The sequence below is a fragment of the Myotis daubentonii genome, chromosome 10 (assembly GCF_963259705.1).
Source record: "Myotis daubentonii chromosome 10, mMyoDau2.1, whole genome shotgun sequence".
NCBI lineage: Eukaryota > Metazoa > Chordata > Mammalia > Chiroptera > Vespertilionidae > Myotis > Myotis daubentonii.
In genome coordinates, this window is record NC_081849.1 from 62556800 (window position 1) to 62568617 (window position 11818).

Here is an 11818-nt window from a genome sequence, read left to right on the forward strand (position 1 = left end):
TGCTGCACCAGAGGACACTCCAATCAAGGGAGCCACCTGGCCAAGCGAAATTGCTGTCCCTCTAACTACATGTCGCTTGGGAACAAAATGTTCCTTTTGATTGAGTTTTAAGGGGTCCCTCACCTCTTGAAACCTGGCTCTTTCCCAGCAAACTGAGGAAGTGAGTTTTTACCATGTGCTGCCTCACTCAGAGTTTTGGTCTCCACACTCAGGTCCCGCCCTTGGGCGAGTTCTTGGGAAGGGCTTATGTCCCTGCAACACACCCCGGGGAGAGGGGCCGAAGCCTGGGAGGAGAGGGTGCCTTTGGGACCCTCTGGCTGAGGGCTTGGGGCTGGCGCTCCCACCTGCTTTAAGCGCAGGGAAATGTGCGCGCCAAGTTGTCTGCCTGACCCCACACCGGAGTTGTGTGGGTGCGCTTGGGTCGTGGAGATGCTCCACTGAGTAGAGAGTGCAGGAACCCCTTACCCTGGAGCCAAGCGAGTTGGTGATCCTGGTGACAGGCAACAAAGATGAGCTGGGCTGCTCCTGTCTCTGGCAGGACTAGCCGGGGCGTTTGGGCGCCGTTGGAGGGCAGGGACTAGGCTTTGGCGCTGTCCAGCACTGGGGAGTGCCCGCCTCGCTCCCTCACGTGGTGCCGGCCCCCTACCGCCGGGCAGGCCTGGCCTGGAGAGTTAGGGTGTGATGTGGGTGGCTCCCCCGCCGACACTCTAGCTGCAGCGGTCCCAACCCCTCCCCCGCCGCCGCCTCCAGGCGGGAAGTGGAGGGTGGGAGTCACTGGAGCGTGATTGCCCGAGGCCCCTCCTGTCGCTGCGGGAGCTCCATAAAAGCCCCGCTACAACCCGCTCACGACACCCCATCACCGGCTCTCACACCAGGGAGAGGTGCTCCGGACAGGACAGCAGAGTACTCGCTGCCCCGCCACGCCCGCCCGCCCGCCACCGCCGCCGTCACCGTGAGTGCCCTCGGGCCTGGACGGGAGCCCAGGGGTTTGGTGCGGGACCCTGTCCCACCCTCTGCGGAGCCTGGGGCGCCCCACTCCCCAGCCCCTGCTGGACTTGTGGGGTGCTTTCCCGCCCCTACACGCTCCAGCCGCCCCGGCCACTCGATTCCACCTGCCCTCCTGGTCCCCTCTGATCCTACAGCCGCCCTTCTCCCAGACCCTCCCCTCCCGGCTGGGTGGTCCTCTGGGTTGCCTTTCAGAGGAAGTGGGGGAGAACTCGCTGCCCCCACCCCCCTCAAACCCCAGGTGGCGGTTTCCTGGGGTCTCAGCCTGCAGGGAGGTTTCCCAGGCAGCGCCCCTGAGTGAAGAATCCTGTATCCTGGACGCAGCACGTCCAGCCTGGGATCCGACCTGAGACCCACTGGCCCGGGCGCAGTTCTCTCTCTCCCCCAAATGGCCACCCCGAGTGGTCTCAGCCATCTCCCGGCGCCTGCAGACGCAGACCAGAAGTCTCAGGAAGAAACTTTCCTCCCGGACAGGGTTTGGGGAAGGAGGAGAGGAGAGTGATGTCCCTTTACGCAGCAGGGGGAACTTAACTAATTACAGGGTCTAAACTGGTGCCTCCAACTACACCACTCTCCGCTGTGACTTGGACCGAAGTCGCACGGAGTTTCCAAGTGGAGTGGAGCGGGCGCGCAGATGGTCCCCTAAGCCGGGTGGGGCTGGCCACACTCGCCCACCTCTGTATCGCGGGATCTAACTCATTTCGGGGGTCCTGGGTGTTAGTAGGGGAACAGGCTCTGGGAAGCGAGGGGGGTTGGGTGTGGCATGTGTCCTTTAAACCCCCCACCCCTTTCCCTGCACCTTTGGTGCCCTCAGATGCTGGGGAGCAAGCGACTGGGGCTGTCCCGCCTGGCGCTCGCCCTGTCCCTGCTCGTGTGCCTGGGCGCGCTGACCGAGGCGTACCCCTCCAAGCCCGAGAAGCCCGGGGAGAACGCGTCTGCGGAGGAGCTGGCCAGATACTACTCTGCGCTGCGACACTACATCAACCTCATCACCAGGCAGAGGTGGGTGGGTCCCGAGGGACCTCCTCCAGGAGCCTCCTGTCCTGCTTACCCAGGGTCCTGGGGTCTCCGAGAGGACAGGGACCATTTCTTCTCCTTCGCTGTATCCCAGGGCAGGACCGAATCAGGAAGGTCAGCTCTCAGGGAATGTTTGTACAAGGCACTGAGTACTTTCCCTCTGCAGTTAGTCACAAAGTCCCCATCCCCAGAATCAGGTTCTCCGCACTGTGTGGCTGGCATCCCCTCCTACTCGGCATCCCCTTACCTTTTTTGTTCTTAGAGCAGTGGGGGTACTGTTTGGGAACCAGGAAGGTTAAGTACCAGGTGAAAGGGTGGGCAGTGCTCCCCTCCCCCAATGGCTGCAGGGAAGCCAGAGGGCAGGGTGGTCCAGGAAAAATAACAACAAAACCCAAGGAGGAAAGAGCTGGTTGATAAAAAGACATTGCCAGGTTTTCCAGTCTGCCCAGAGCAAATGGAGTGACAGTGTTTAGGAAAAGACAAATAGAGCTATTTTCTTCTCTTCTGTACTGTGTGTGTCTCAGACCTTTACTTGAAAATTCTGGTCCAAATAAATAGAGATTTAGCAGAAAACAAGTTGATCTAAAATACAGACGTTTGCCCATTTTATAGCAGGTGAGTCCTGAAAAGAAAGTGTCTGCTGGGTGCTTTATTAGGTAGAAGCTTATTGGTCTAGTCACTCTGGGGTGATTCCAGAGATTGCATGGAATTCAGGAAATTGTAAACCTCATGCCGAACCCCCAGGAAGCTGAAATGAAATCCCACATTTTCACTCTCAATGTCAAATATTAAGCAAAAATTCAAATCCAAATAATTTTACAGATAATCTAGGATTTAAAATATTTCTAATTGGTTCATCTTAGTTCTAAATCATTCAATATTTTATTATTTTAATTCTCAAGATCAAATGACCTTAATAAGCTAAAAAACAATGAACCCTTTAAAAGCACTAATGCTATTTAATATATTTAAATTATGTTCTATAAAGTGTTGTTTTTGTTTTTATCATATTTTTGCTGTGTACAAGTCAGGGAATAGTTGGAATGGATGCAAAGAGGGGAGAATTTCTATTTCTTAAATGAAGTTTCTTTTTTATGTTTCATCAAAAAGCTGTTTCATCCTGAGAAGTTTTCTAAAAGATCCCAATTTACATAGAATCAGAAATACATGAGAGTACCAGAATTAAGTAGTATTGGTTTATGGTCCTTGAAGACTGATAATGTTAATTAGTGAAAGGCAACAGAGTTTTATATCCTAATAGACTCCTCAGAAAGTTAATTGCTTTTAGTTCTTGCTTATGCTATCTTACAGACCAGAGAAAAGAACTTGTAAAATAAAAATGATATTCTTCTTTTCTAAGAAAACCCTTATTAGTTCTTTAGTTTGTCATTTATAACACCCAGGAGAACTTAGTTTTGAAAAGACAGTTGCTATAAAGCTTTATCATTATACAGTATAAAGCTTTAGCATTTCGAAATGTTTTCCTAGGACTTTCTTTGTTCAGTCTTTACTTCAGAGCTTTGGAGTGAGTATATTTATCTCCATTTTACCAAGAACATTTCATGGAATCTTTTTAGGGGTGATGAAATTGGAGCCCTCTTACTCATTTTCCTTGGATGTTGTCACAACCATCAGCAGTCAATATGACTTCCAACATCTTTGATGAGAAACAAGGGGAAGGGACTTGAGTTTCATGGGAAGAGATTCAGATTCAGTGGAAATGAGTTGGCCCTAGAGCAGAGTTTTTGTCTTATCTTCATATAAATTCCTCCTTAGGAACTATTAGAGGTTTATAATCTGCACCAATAATCTGCATTCTGTATGTGTATTGCCTTCCCACCACACACACCCGCTCAGATGCACATGTTGGTATTTTTGGAGATTATGGTGTCATTTGTGAATATATGTTTGACTTTGTCATAAATGCTCTCTTTCCTCCCTTTTTCCACACACTTCATGTTTTTAAGCTGCATACCCTGGAATGAAATCCCATAATCCAAAAGCTGCATTATTTTTTTCTAGAGCATGGTAGATCCACATCTTGTTAGATCAGTGGTTCTCACCTCAGGCTGGTTTTTGCTCCCATGATATTTGGCAATGTCTGGAGACATTTCTTATTATCACAGTGAGGGGTGGTGCTACTGGCACTTAGTGGGTAGGAGCCAGGGATGCTGCTGAACACCCTACTCTGCCTAGGACAGCCCCCTTCCATGAGGAATTAGCCAGCCCCAAATGTCCATAGTGCTGTGGTTGAGGAACCCAGTCCTAGATAAGTGTTTCTCCACCCTGGTGACACCTTGCAATCATCTGAGAAACTTAAACAATATGCTGGTGTTAGGCTGCACTCCTGTCCAGTTCAGTCTGAACTTGGGGGTAAGGGTGGATCTTGGACTTCAGAGCAATTTTAAAAGCTCTCTCATGTGCAGCCAGGATTGGGATTTTCCCCCCTCTACAGAATCTATACCTTTGAAAATTAAAGCATTGTAGAGAAAAAGGATAATCCAGAATAAATTAGAGAAGGAAGAACAGTGAACAGTGCTGTCCTGTGCAAATCCTGCTATTATAGATGTAGTTTCTTTACCTGGTAAATTGGAGAAAATATCGGCCAGTTCTTTCATTCACGAGCATGATGAAGATAAATGAGTGAAGGTTGCCCAGGAGTTTTAAGATTAGTAAAATCAACTGATGGACAGAATACACAAGTATAAGCAGCAGCCTCGAGTCTGATAAGACAGCTCCAGGAAATCTTTGAGGAAACCTCACAAAGGATGGGGACAGAGGCGTCTGCTTATTTTTTTTCTTCCCTTGGGTCCCAGAAAAGAAGCAATAATAGGAAGATTTCCCCCCAAACTTAGTTTAATTGTGCTTGATAGGCAGTCAGAATATGCTTTCTGACAGCTCTGTTCCTCAGTTTTATCTCCTAGCTAATCAATCCAGCCAGGCTAATCTCTCATTTGCGAAAAAAAAAAAAAAAAAAAAAAGTGGCTGTTGGTGTCCAGTGCTTTTTTTGAAAAAGGGGCAAACAGCCTCTTTAAAAAAATGCAATTTAGTACTGTAGATTTGTTAGACTCTTTAGAGAGAGAGCGCGCGAGAGAGCAAGGGACGGAGGCATGGATCCATTTACTCACTCACCTGGAGAAAGTAACGTATGCCATCCTGACAGGAAAGCATAGCCTTGCACTCAGATATTGTCCTATTCATATCCTGCAACAGGAGAACAAGACCAGAAACATTTCTACGGGACCATTAGGGCTCCTTTATTCTTACAGGGCAGATTAAAATCACAGCATGGCATATAAGCATAACCAATGGACGCAAGACACTGGCGGGGGGGGGGGTAGAGGGGGGTGAGGGCATGTGGGGGGGTAGGGGAGGCAAGGGCAGGGGATGTCAATGGGGGAAAAAAAGGAGACATGTGCTACTATTTGTAATACTTCAAACAATAAAATAAAAACTATATGACTACTTAAAACAAAACAAAAAAATCACAGCATGAGAGAACGCTTTTAGCTTGTGGTACCCCAAATAAATAAGGAAAATATAGAACCCAGGTTCTATTGCTATCATTAAGAAAGTGTGGATTTCAGCAGCAGCAGCTTGCATTTGTGTATCACTTTGTCACTTTCAAAGCATTGTGACACACTGCATTTTCACAAAGAGTCTGATTTAAGTATGTTATAATTTTGTTTTTACAAATGAAAAAAACTAAGATTAAAAGACACAGGTGGGTCTAGAACTTTAGTCACCAATTTTGTTGTTAGAGATGTTTCTTTAGAGATGTTTCTTAAATCTCATCTAGTCTCTTTAAGATTTAAACTGCTGTATATCATTCAAACTATAGCCAATTAACTAATTATGGAAACATTAAAATCATACTTTGATGTACTTTTATTTCCTATCACCTAGTTATAACTATATTTACACATATATATTTGTGGTATAAAAAGACAAGAATTTGGAATTTTGGTTGGGTTTAAATAACCTGCTGTTATTGAAGTATGTAAAAATTATATACATATTTAATTCGAAGTCATATTTATGATTTTTTTAATTTTTACTTTTTAATTGATTTTAGAGAGAGGGAAGGAGGGAGAGAGAGAGAGAGAAAAAAAAACATGAATGTGAGAGAAACATCAATCAGTTGCCTCCCACATGAGCCCCAACTGGGCATTGAACCTGAAACTAGGGTATGTGCCCTGACGAGGAATCAAACCTGCCACCTTTTGTGTATGGGACAATGCTCCAACCAGCTGAGCCACCCGCCAGGGCATGATGTTTTTGATAATAAAGTGTGCTTTGTGCACCTAAATTACTGTTAGCAGATAATTAACTGGAAATCAGTTTTAGATTTGATAACCCAAATGGAAGACCATCTTCTTTTTTTCTAAATATTTTTATGAATATTCAAAACTTGCTTTAAAGAATTTTTGTTGTTGTTGTTGTTGTTAGATATGGGAAACGATCCAGCCCGGAGACACTGATTTCAGACCTCTTGCTGAGTGAAAGCACAGAAAATGTTCCTCGAACTAGGTATGGAAGGGCTAGTGGGACTTTGGGGGAGGGAAACCAGAGAGGGCTGCTTGGGGAGGAAGCTTTGGAACGGAGTCTTCCAGACCAGGTAGGATTTGGAGAGAAATGGGGATGGGGAAGAAGGTGGGAAGGACCTTTCTTTTCATGTAGTCATTTGTAAATCTCTAAACTGTGGGGTAATATTTCCTACTGCAAATTATTTGGTGCTCCTTGGAAAACTTTATAAGTGAATTTTACTGCAGAAATTACTCCATGGAGAATTTCTATTGGGTTAGAATTGGGGGAGCATGAATGTGTCCCCATCTCTACATTTAAATGACCAATCATCCAATTTTGGCTGGCATAATCTTTGTTTTTTATATACTATGTGGAGTGTCTGGATATCCGAGAACATGTCCCTCATGAGTCTTATTCCAATCTTTCTGGTTTTACATGAAACTGTAGATAAATTACAGGGAGCTCATTTACTTTTTAACATATTTTAGTTCAACCGATGTCACATAGTAATTTATTTCATTCAATGAATGAATGCTGAACAATGTATTATTCTTAGGGGATTGTGGCCTTGGGACTTTCTTGGAGGGTGGACTGTTTTGGGAAGAGATGCACACCAATATCTAAGGGTCAAACATGGGGCCAGGACCCTCTGGTGCCCCTGGACAAGGAGTTCTGCTAAAAGGAAGCCCGGTCCCCCTTGGTTTTCATCCGCTGTCTCTTGCCTCTACCCCCAGTTAGATCACATGGCATATAGCTCATCTATTTCTGTGGTAGCTTGTCTGCCTTAAACCCAGAGCTCAACAACTGCAAGAACCAAGTTCCCCAGAAGAGGTCACTAGAACACTTGCTCAGTGAGTGTGACTGGCGAGTCCCTCTTCATTGGGGTTCCCCTGGGAGGTTAGAGCAGATGACCTGCCCTCCAACCCTTCCTCTGTTCCCTTGTGCAATGGCCAGCCAGGGTGAAGGTGCAATTCCAGAGATGTCAGGTTTGTTTTCTCCGAGGGAAACAACCATTTGGACTGGAATAAAGTTGCAGTGCTCATGTCCCTGGAGGTACCAGCCAGATTTCAATAACCAACGCAAGGGAAACAAATGGAAAATTCATAAGGATTGCTTTTACATACTAATCAATAAATGCCTTTCATGTTTCATGGACATGCCTGTGGTGTTTGCTGTGGTAAAAAGCTTAGGGTAAGCTATACTCAGTCTACTTAGGATAAGAAAAAGAACCATCCAGACCTACTTTGTTTTGTGGCCTGAAGTTGCACAGTTAGGGCATGAAATAAAGTTAATTGCACCCTGATTGACAGCCACAATCAAGTGCAGTTAGAAGGAAACAAAACCTGACAGCCTTGATGTTGCCTGTGGATGCTATTTTATTAAAAAGGGTTCTTTATAGTCCAAATACACAGCATCCAACTACATAAAAAGCCTTGAAGGGAAGCAAAGGAAGTATATTCAGAGTTGAGCAACAATAACTTTCTTGTTACAGTTTTGTGTGGCTCCTGTAGTTTTGATCTTCAGAAATACTGCAGGGTTCTTTGATAAACACAGAGCCTTTTAAATAGTCCCTCTGAGATTTACCCAAGACTCCCATGGCCACGAGTGAAAGCTACTCAGCTGGGTCTGTGCACATTGCGCCACTGTCTCCCGCTCTGATACTCCACACGGAATGCCAGTGGGAGCCCTTTCCACAGTTCTGACCATCTTTCAGTTCAGAACGGAATGTCTCGCTCTTGCCAGCCCCCGGGAAGCTGGGGAGCTTCTCTCACACGCTCTGCTTCTTCTGTTGACAGGCTGGAAGACCGCTCTATGTGGTGATGGGAGAGGAAACTTGTTCTCCGGGCTTTGCCTATTTTCCAACCCCACTTTCATTCTGTTAAGCTATAGAGTCTGCCTGTCCTCCCATTGCAAGCAGCCCCTGTGCTCCACTCTGCAGAGCTCTCCTCTGTCATCGTTGTATATATGTGTGTTTCAATAAAGTAACATGCATTCAAAAGTGTGTGCTGCTCAATGAAAAATCTGCGACAGTGAGCTTTAAGTTATTCATGAAATCAGTCTCCCTCAAGTAGCAAATTCAAGGCTCGTTTCACCAATATTAAAGCAGTAGCTATGGAAAATATAAAGATATAATGATTTGTGATGGCCAAGACTTAGCTGTGTGTGTGTAATGGAAGTATTTGGAAACATTGGACAGGGGAATGCTAGTTTGGAGCAATTTGATGAACTCCTCCTGCCATGCACATGGGCCCCTTGTTAACTTCATTGGCCTGTGCTGTCCACAGACAGGCTTGCTGTCTAATAGCATTCTCTGAAAAACATTTTCTGTCTCCCCTGTTTAATGTGGTAGCCACTAGCCACCGGTGGCTTTTGAGCACTTGAATGTAGCTCATGCAAATAAGGAGCTGAGTTTTAAATGTTATTGAACTTTAAATAGCCACTTGTTTCTAGCAGTTACCATGTTAGACAGCTCAGGTATACATAGTTCCTTAGGCTACTACTCTTGGAATTTGAGTCATAAGCAGAAATACACTTGAGTTGGATGATTATGTTTTCACACAACATGGGGTATGTTAATCAATTTAGCTAAAGGTTATTAAACCTCTTCCTTCATGTACCTATTTGTATGAGCTTAGTTTTAAATCACTATTATTAGATTCTTACATGTAATTTTTAAATAAAAAAAATGGGACTTTTCCACCACATCTAAATGCCTGAAAGGCTAAACATTAAACAGTCTACATTGTACGTATAACTCTCCCCTCTTCACCTCATCATGCGAAAAAGAGGACTAACCCTTCACACCAGGTGAGCTCTGCGGTGCTGATCAGTGGCTTCCAGGTTCTCTGACCTTCATCTTCTCTCAACTTCTGAGTCCTCACTTGTGGAATGGGAGTAGTAAATCCTGCCCAACTTTCCACATGTCTATACTGGGATTAAAATTCAAGTTACGATATTGTTATAAGTAAGCAAGAGTAGGGAAGTGGCTAAGGATGATGTTCTTGATGATCACTGTTCTGGGTTACAAATCCCTTGCTACAGATGGAAGGTTGTGTCCCTCCACATCCATATGTTGAGATCCTAATCCCCGGTGCGATGGTATTTGGGGGTGATTAGAACATGAGCACACATGAATAGGATTAATACCCATATAGAAAGGGACTCCAGAGTGTTCCCTTGTCCCTATTATCACATAGGACACGGTGAGAAGACCATTGTTCATAAACCAGGAAGCAGGCTCAAGTGGCAACACTGCATTCCAACAGGATCCCTAGTAGTAGTACTCAAATATTTTCAGCCTGCTGATCCTCTCTGGAATAGGCATAAAGGCACCAGATCACCCACCTGTCATTGCAAATGATAATCCTCACTTCAGTGACAGTGAAAACAACTCCAGCTTCATTAATGAGACTAGTGACCTGGTACACGGATTTGTGCACATTGAAAGGAAATTAATTAGAAGGTGGCCAGAGGGGTGGGACTGAGCGAGATGTGCCAGACATGCCTTGGAGCCAACTTCCCGCGGTCCCTCCCTGGCCAGCAGCACCTGTGGTAGTGCCATGGCTTAAAGGATGTCTGCGGAGTGAGGGGGTCCCTCTGGCAGGTGGGGTCCCTTGGCCTGGCCTGTGGGGATCGGGCCAAAACCGGCTCTCCGACATCCCCTGAGGGGTCCCAGAATGCGAGAGGGCACTCTGGAAAGTTGCTGTCATATAGGGTGTGGAACACAAACGCAAATGTGCAGTAAACCAGATTTGGGGCAACAGTGCCCCAGCAACAACATAACCCACAGCCGAAGGTTTTGGGGTGCATCGCCTAAGAAACACCGCTGCCAAGTCACTGCAGCTCTGCAGCTCCTTTGTGGAATGTCTGCCCCCTGCTGGTCAGTGTGCATCATAGCGACCGATCGGACAGACACTTAGCATATTAGCTATATACACACACATATACATACATACGTACACACTAGAGGCCTGGTGCACAAAAATTTGTGCACTCGGGGGTCCCTCAGCCTGGTCTGTGCCCTCTCGCAGTCTGGGACCCCTCGGGGGATGACCACCTGTTGGTTTAGGCCCGCTCTCTGGGGAATTGGGCCCAAGCTGGCAGTCAGACATCCCTCTGGTAGCCTGGGAGCCCTTGGGGGATGCTCACATGCCAGCGGGGAGCAGGCCTAAGATAGAGTCGGACATCCTTAGCGCTGCTAAGGAGGCAGGAGAGGCTCCCACCACCACCACTGTACTGGCAGCCATCAGCCTGGCTTGTGGCTGAGCAGAGCTCCCCCTGTGGGAGCGCACTGACCACCAGGGGGAAGCTCCTGTATTGAGCATCTGCCCCCTGGTGGTCAGTGTGCATCATAGTAACCAGTCATTCCCAGTCGTTCTGCTGTTAGGGTCGGTTTGCATATTACCCTTTTATTATATAGGACAGAGGCCTGGTGCCTGGGTGGGGGCCGGCTGGTTTGCCCTGAAGGGTATCCCAGATCAGGGTGGGGGTCCTGCTGGGGTGCCTGGCCATCCTGGGTGAGGGGCTGATGGCTGTTTGCAGCTGGTCACACCCCATTCAGTGTGGGGTTCCCCACTGGGGTGCCTGGCCATCCTGGGTGAGGGGCTGATGGCTGTTTTCAGCTAGTCACACCCCGTTCAGGGTGGGGTTCCCCACTGGGGTGCCTGGCCAGTCTGAGTGAGGGGCTGAGGGCCATTTTCAGGCTGGCCAAGCCCACCAGCGATGGAAGCTCCCAACCTCTCCTTTTTTTCTTTTAATTCTGGGATTTATTTACCTTCTATAATTGAAACTTTGTTGCCTTCAGTGGAGCTCAGAGCCATCCGGGAAGCTTGGCTTCCTCCATCACTGGAACAACCAAGCCTCCTGCTCACTTCAGCTCCATGGCTGCCGGCCGCCATCTTGGTTGGGTGAATTTGCATATAGTCACTCTGATTGGCTGGTGAGCGTGGCTTAAGGCATAGCGAAGGTATGGTCAATTTGCATGTTTGTCTTTTATTAGATTAGACTAGAGGCCTGGTGCACAAAAATTTGTGCACTCGGGGTGGTCCCTCAGCCTGGCCTGTGCCCTCTTGCAGTCTGGGACCCCTCGGGGGATAACCACCTGCTGGCTTAGGCCTGCTTCCCGGGGGATTGGGCCTAAGCTGGCAGTCAGACATCCCTCTGGCAGCCTGGGAGCCCTTGGAGGATGCTCACATGCCAGCGGGGAGCAGGCCTAAGATAGAGTCGGACATCCTTAGTGCTGCTGAGGAGGCAGGAGAGGCTCCCACCA

General features: G+C 47.2%; 1 protein-coding gene across 1 annotated transcript; it reads left to right on the forward strand.

Moving 5' to 3' along the window:
- Positions 1 to 1764: 1764 nt before the first annotated feature.
- On the forward strand, positions 1765 to 8542 carry NPY (neuropeptide Y). The gene is made up of 3 exons (XM_059656162.1): positions 1765 to 2007; positions 6472 to 6552; positions 8346 to 8542. Exons 1-3 carry the CDS (start codon positions 1769 to 1771, stop codon positions 8368 to 8370), a joined length of 345 nt encoding a protein of 114 aa, XP_059512145.1. The 5' UTR covers positions 1765 to 1768; the 3' UTR covers positions 8371 to 8542.
- Positions 8543 to 11818: the final 3276 nt, after the last annotated feature.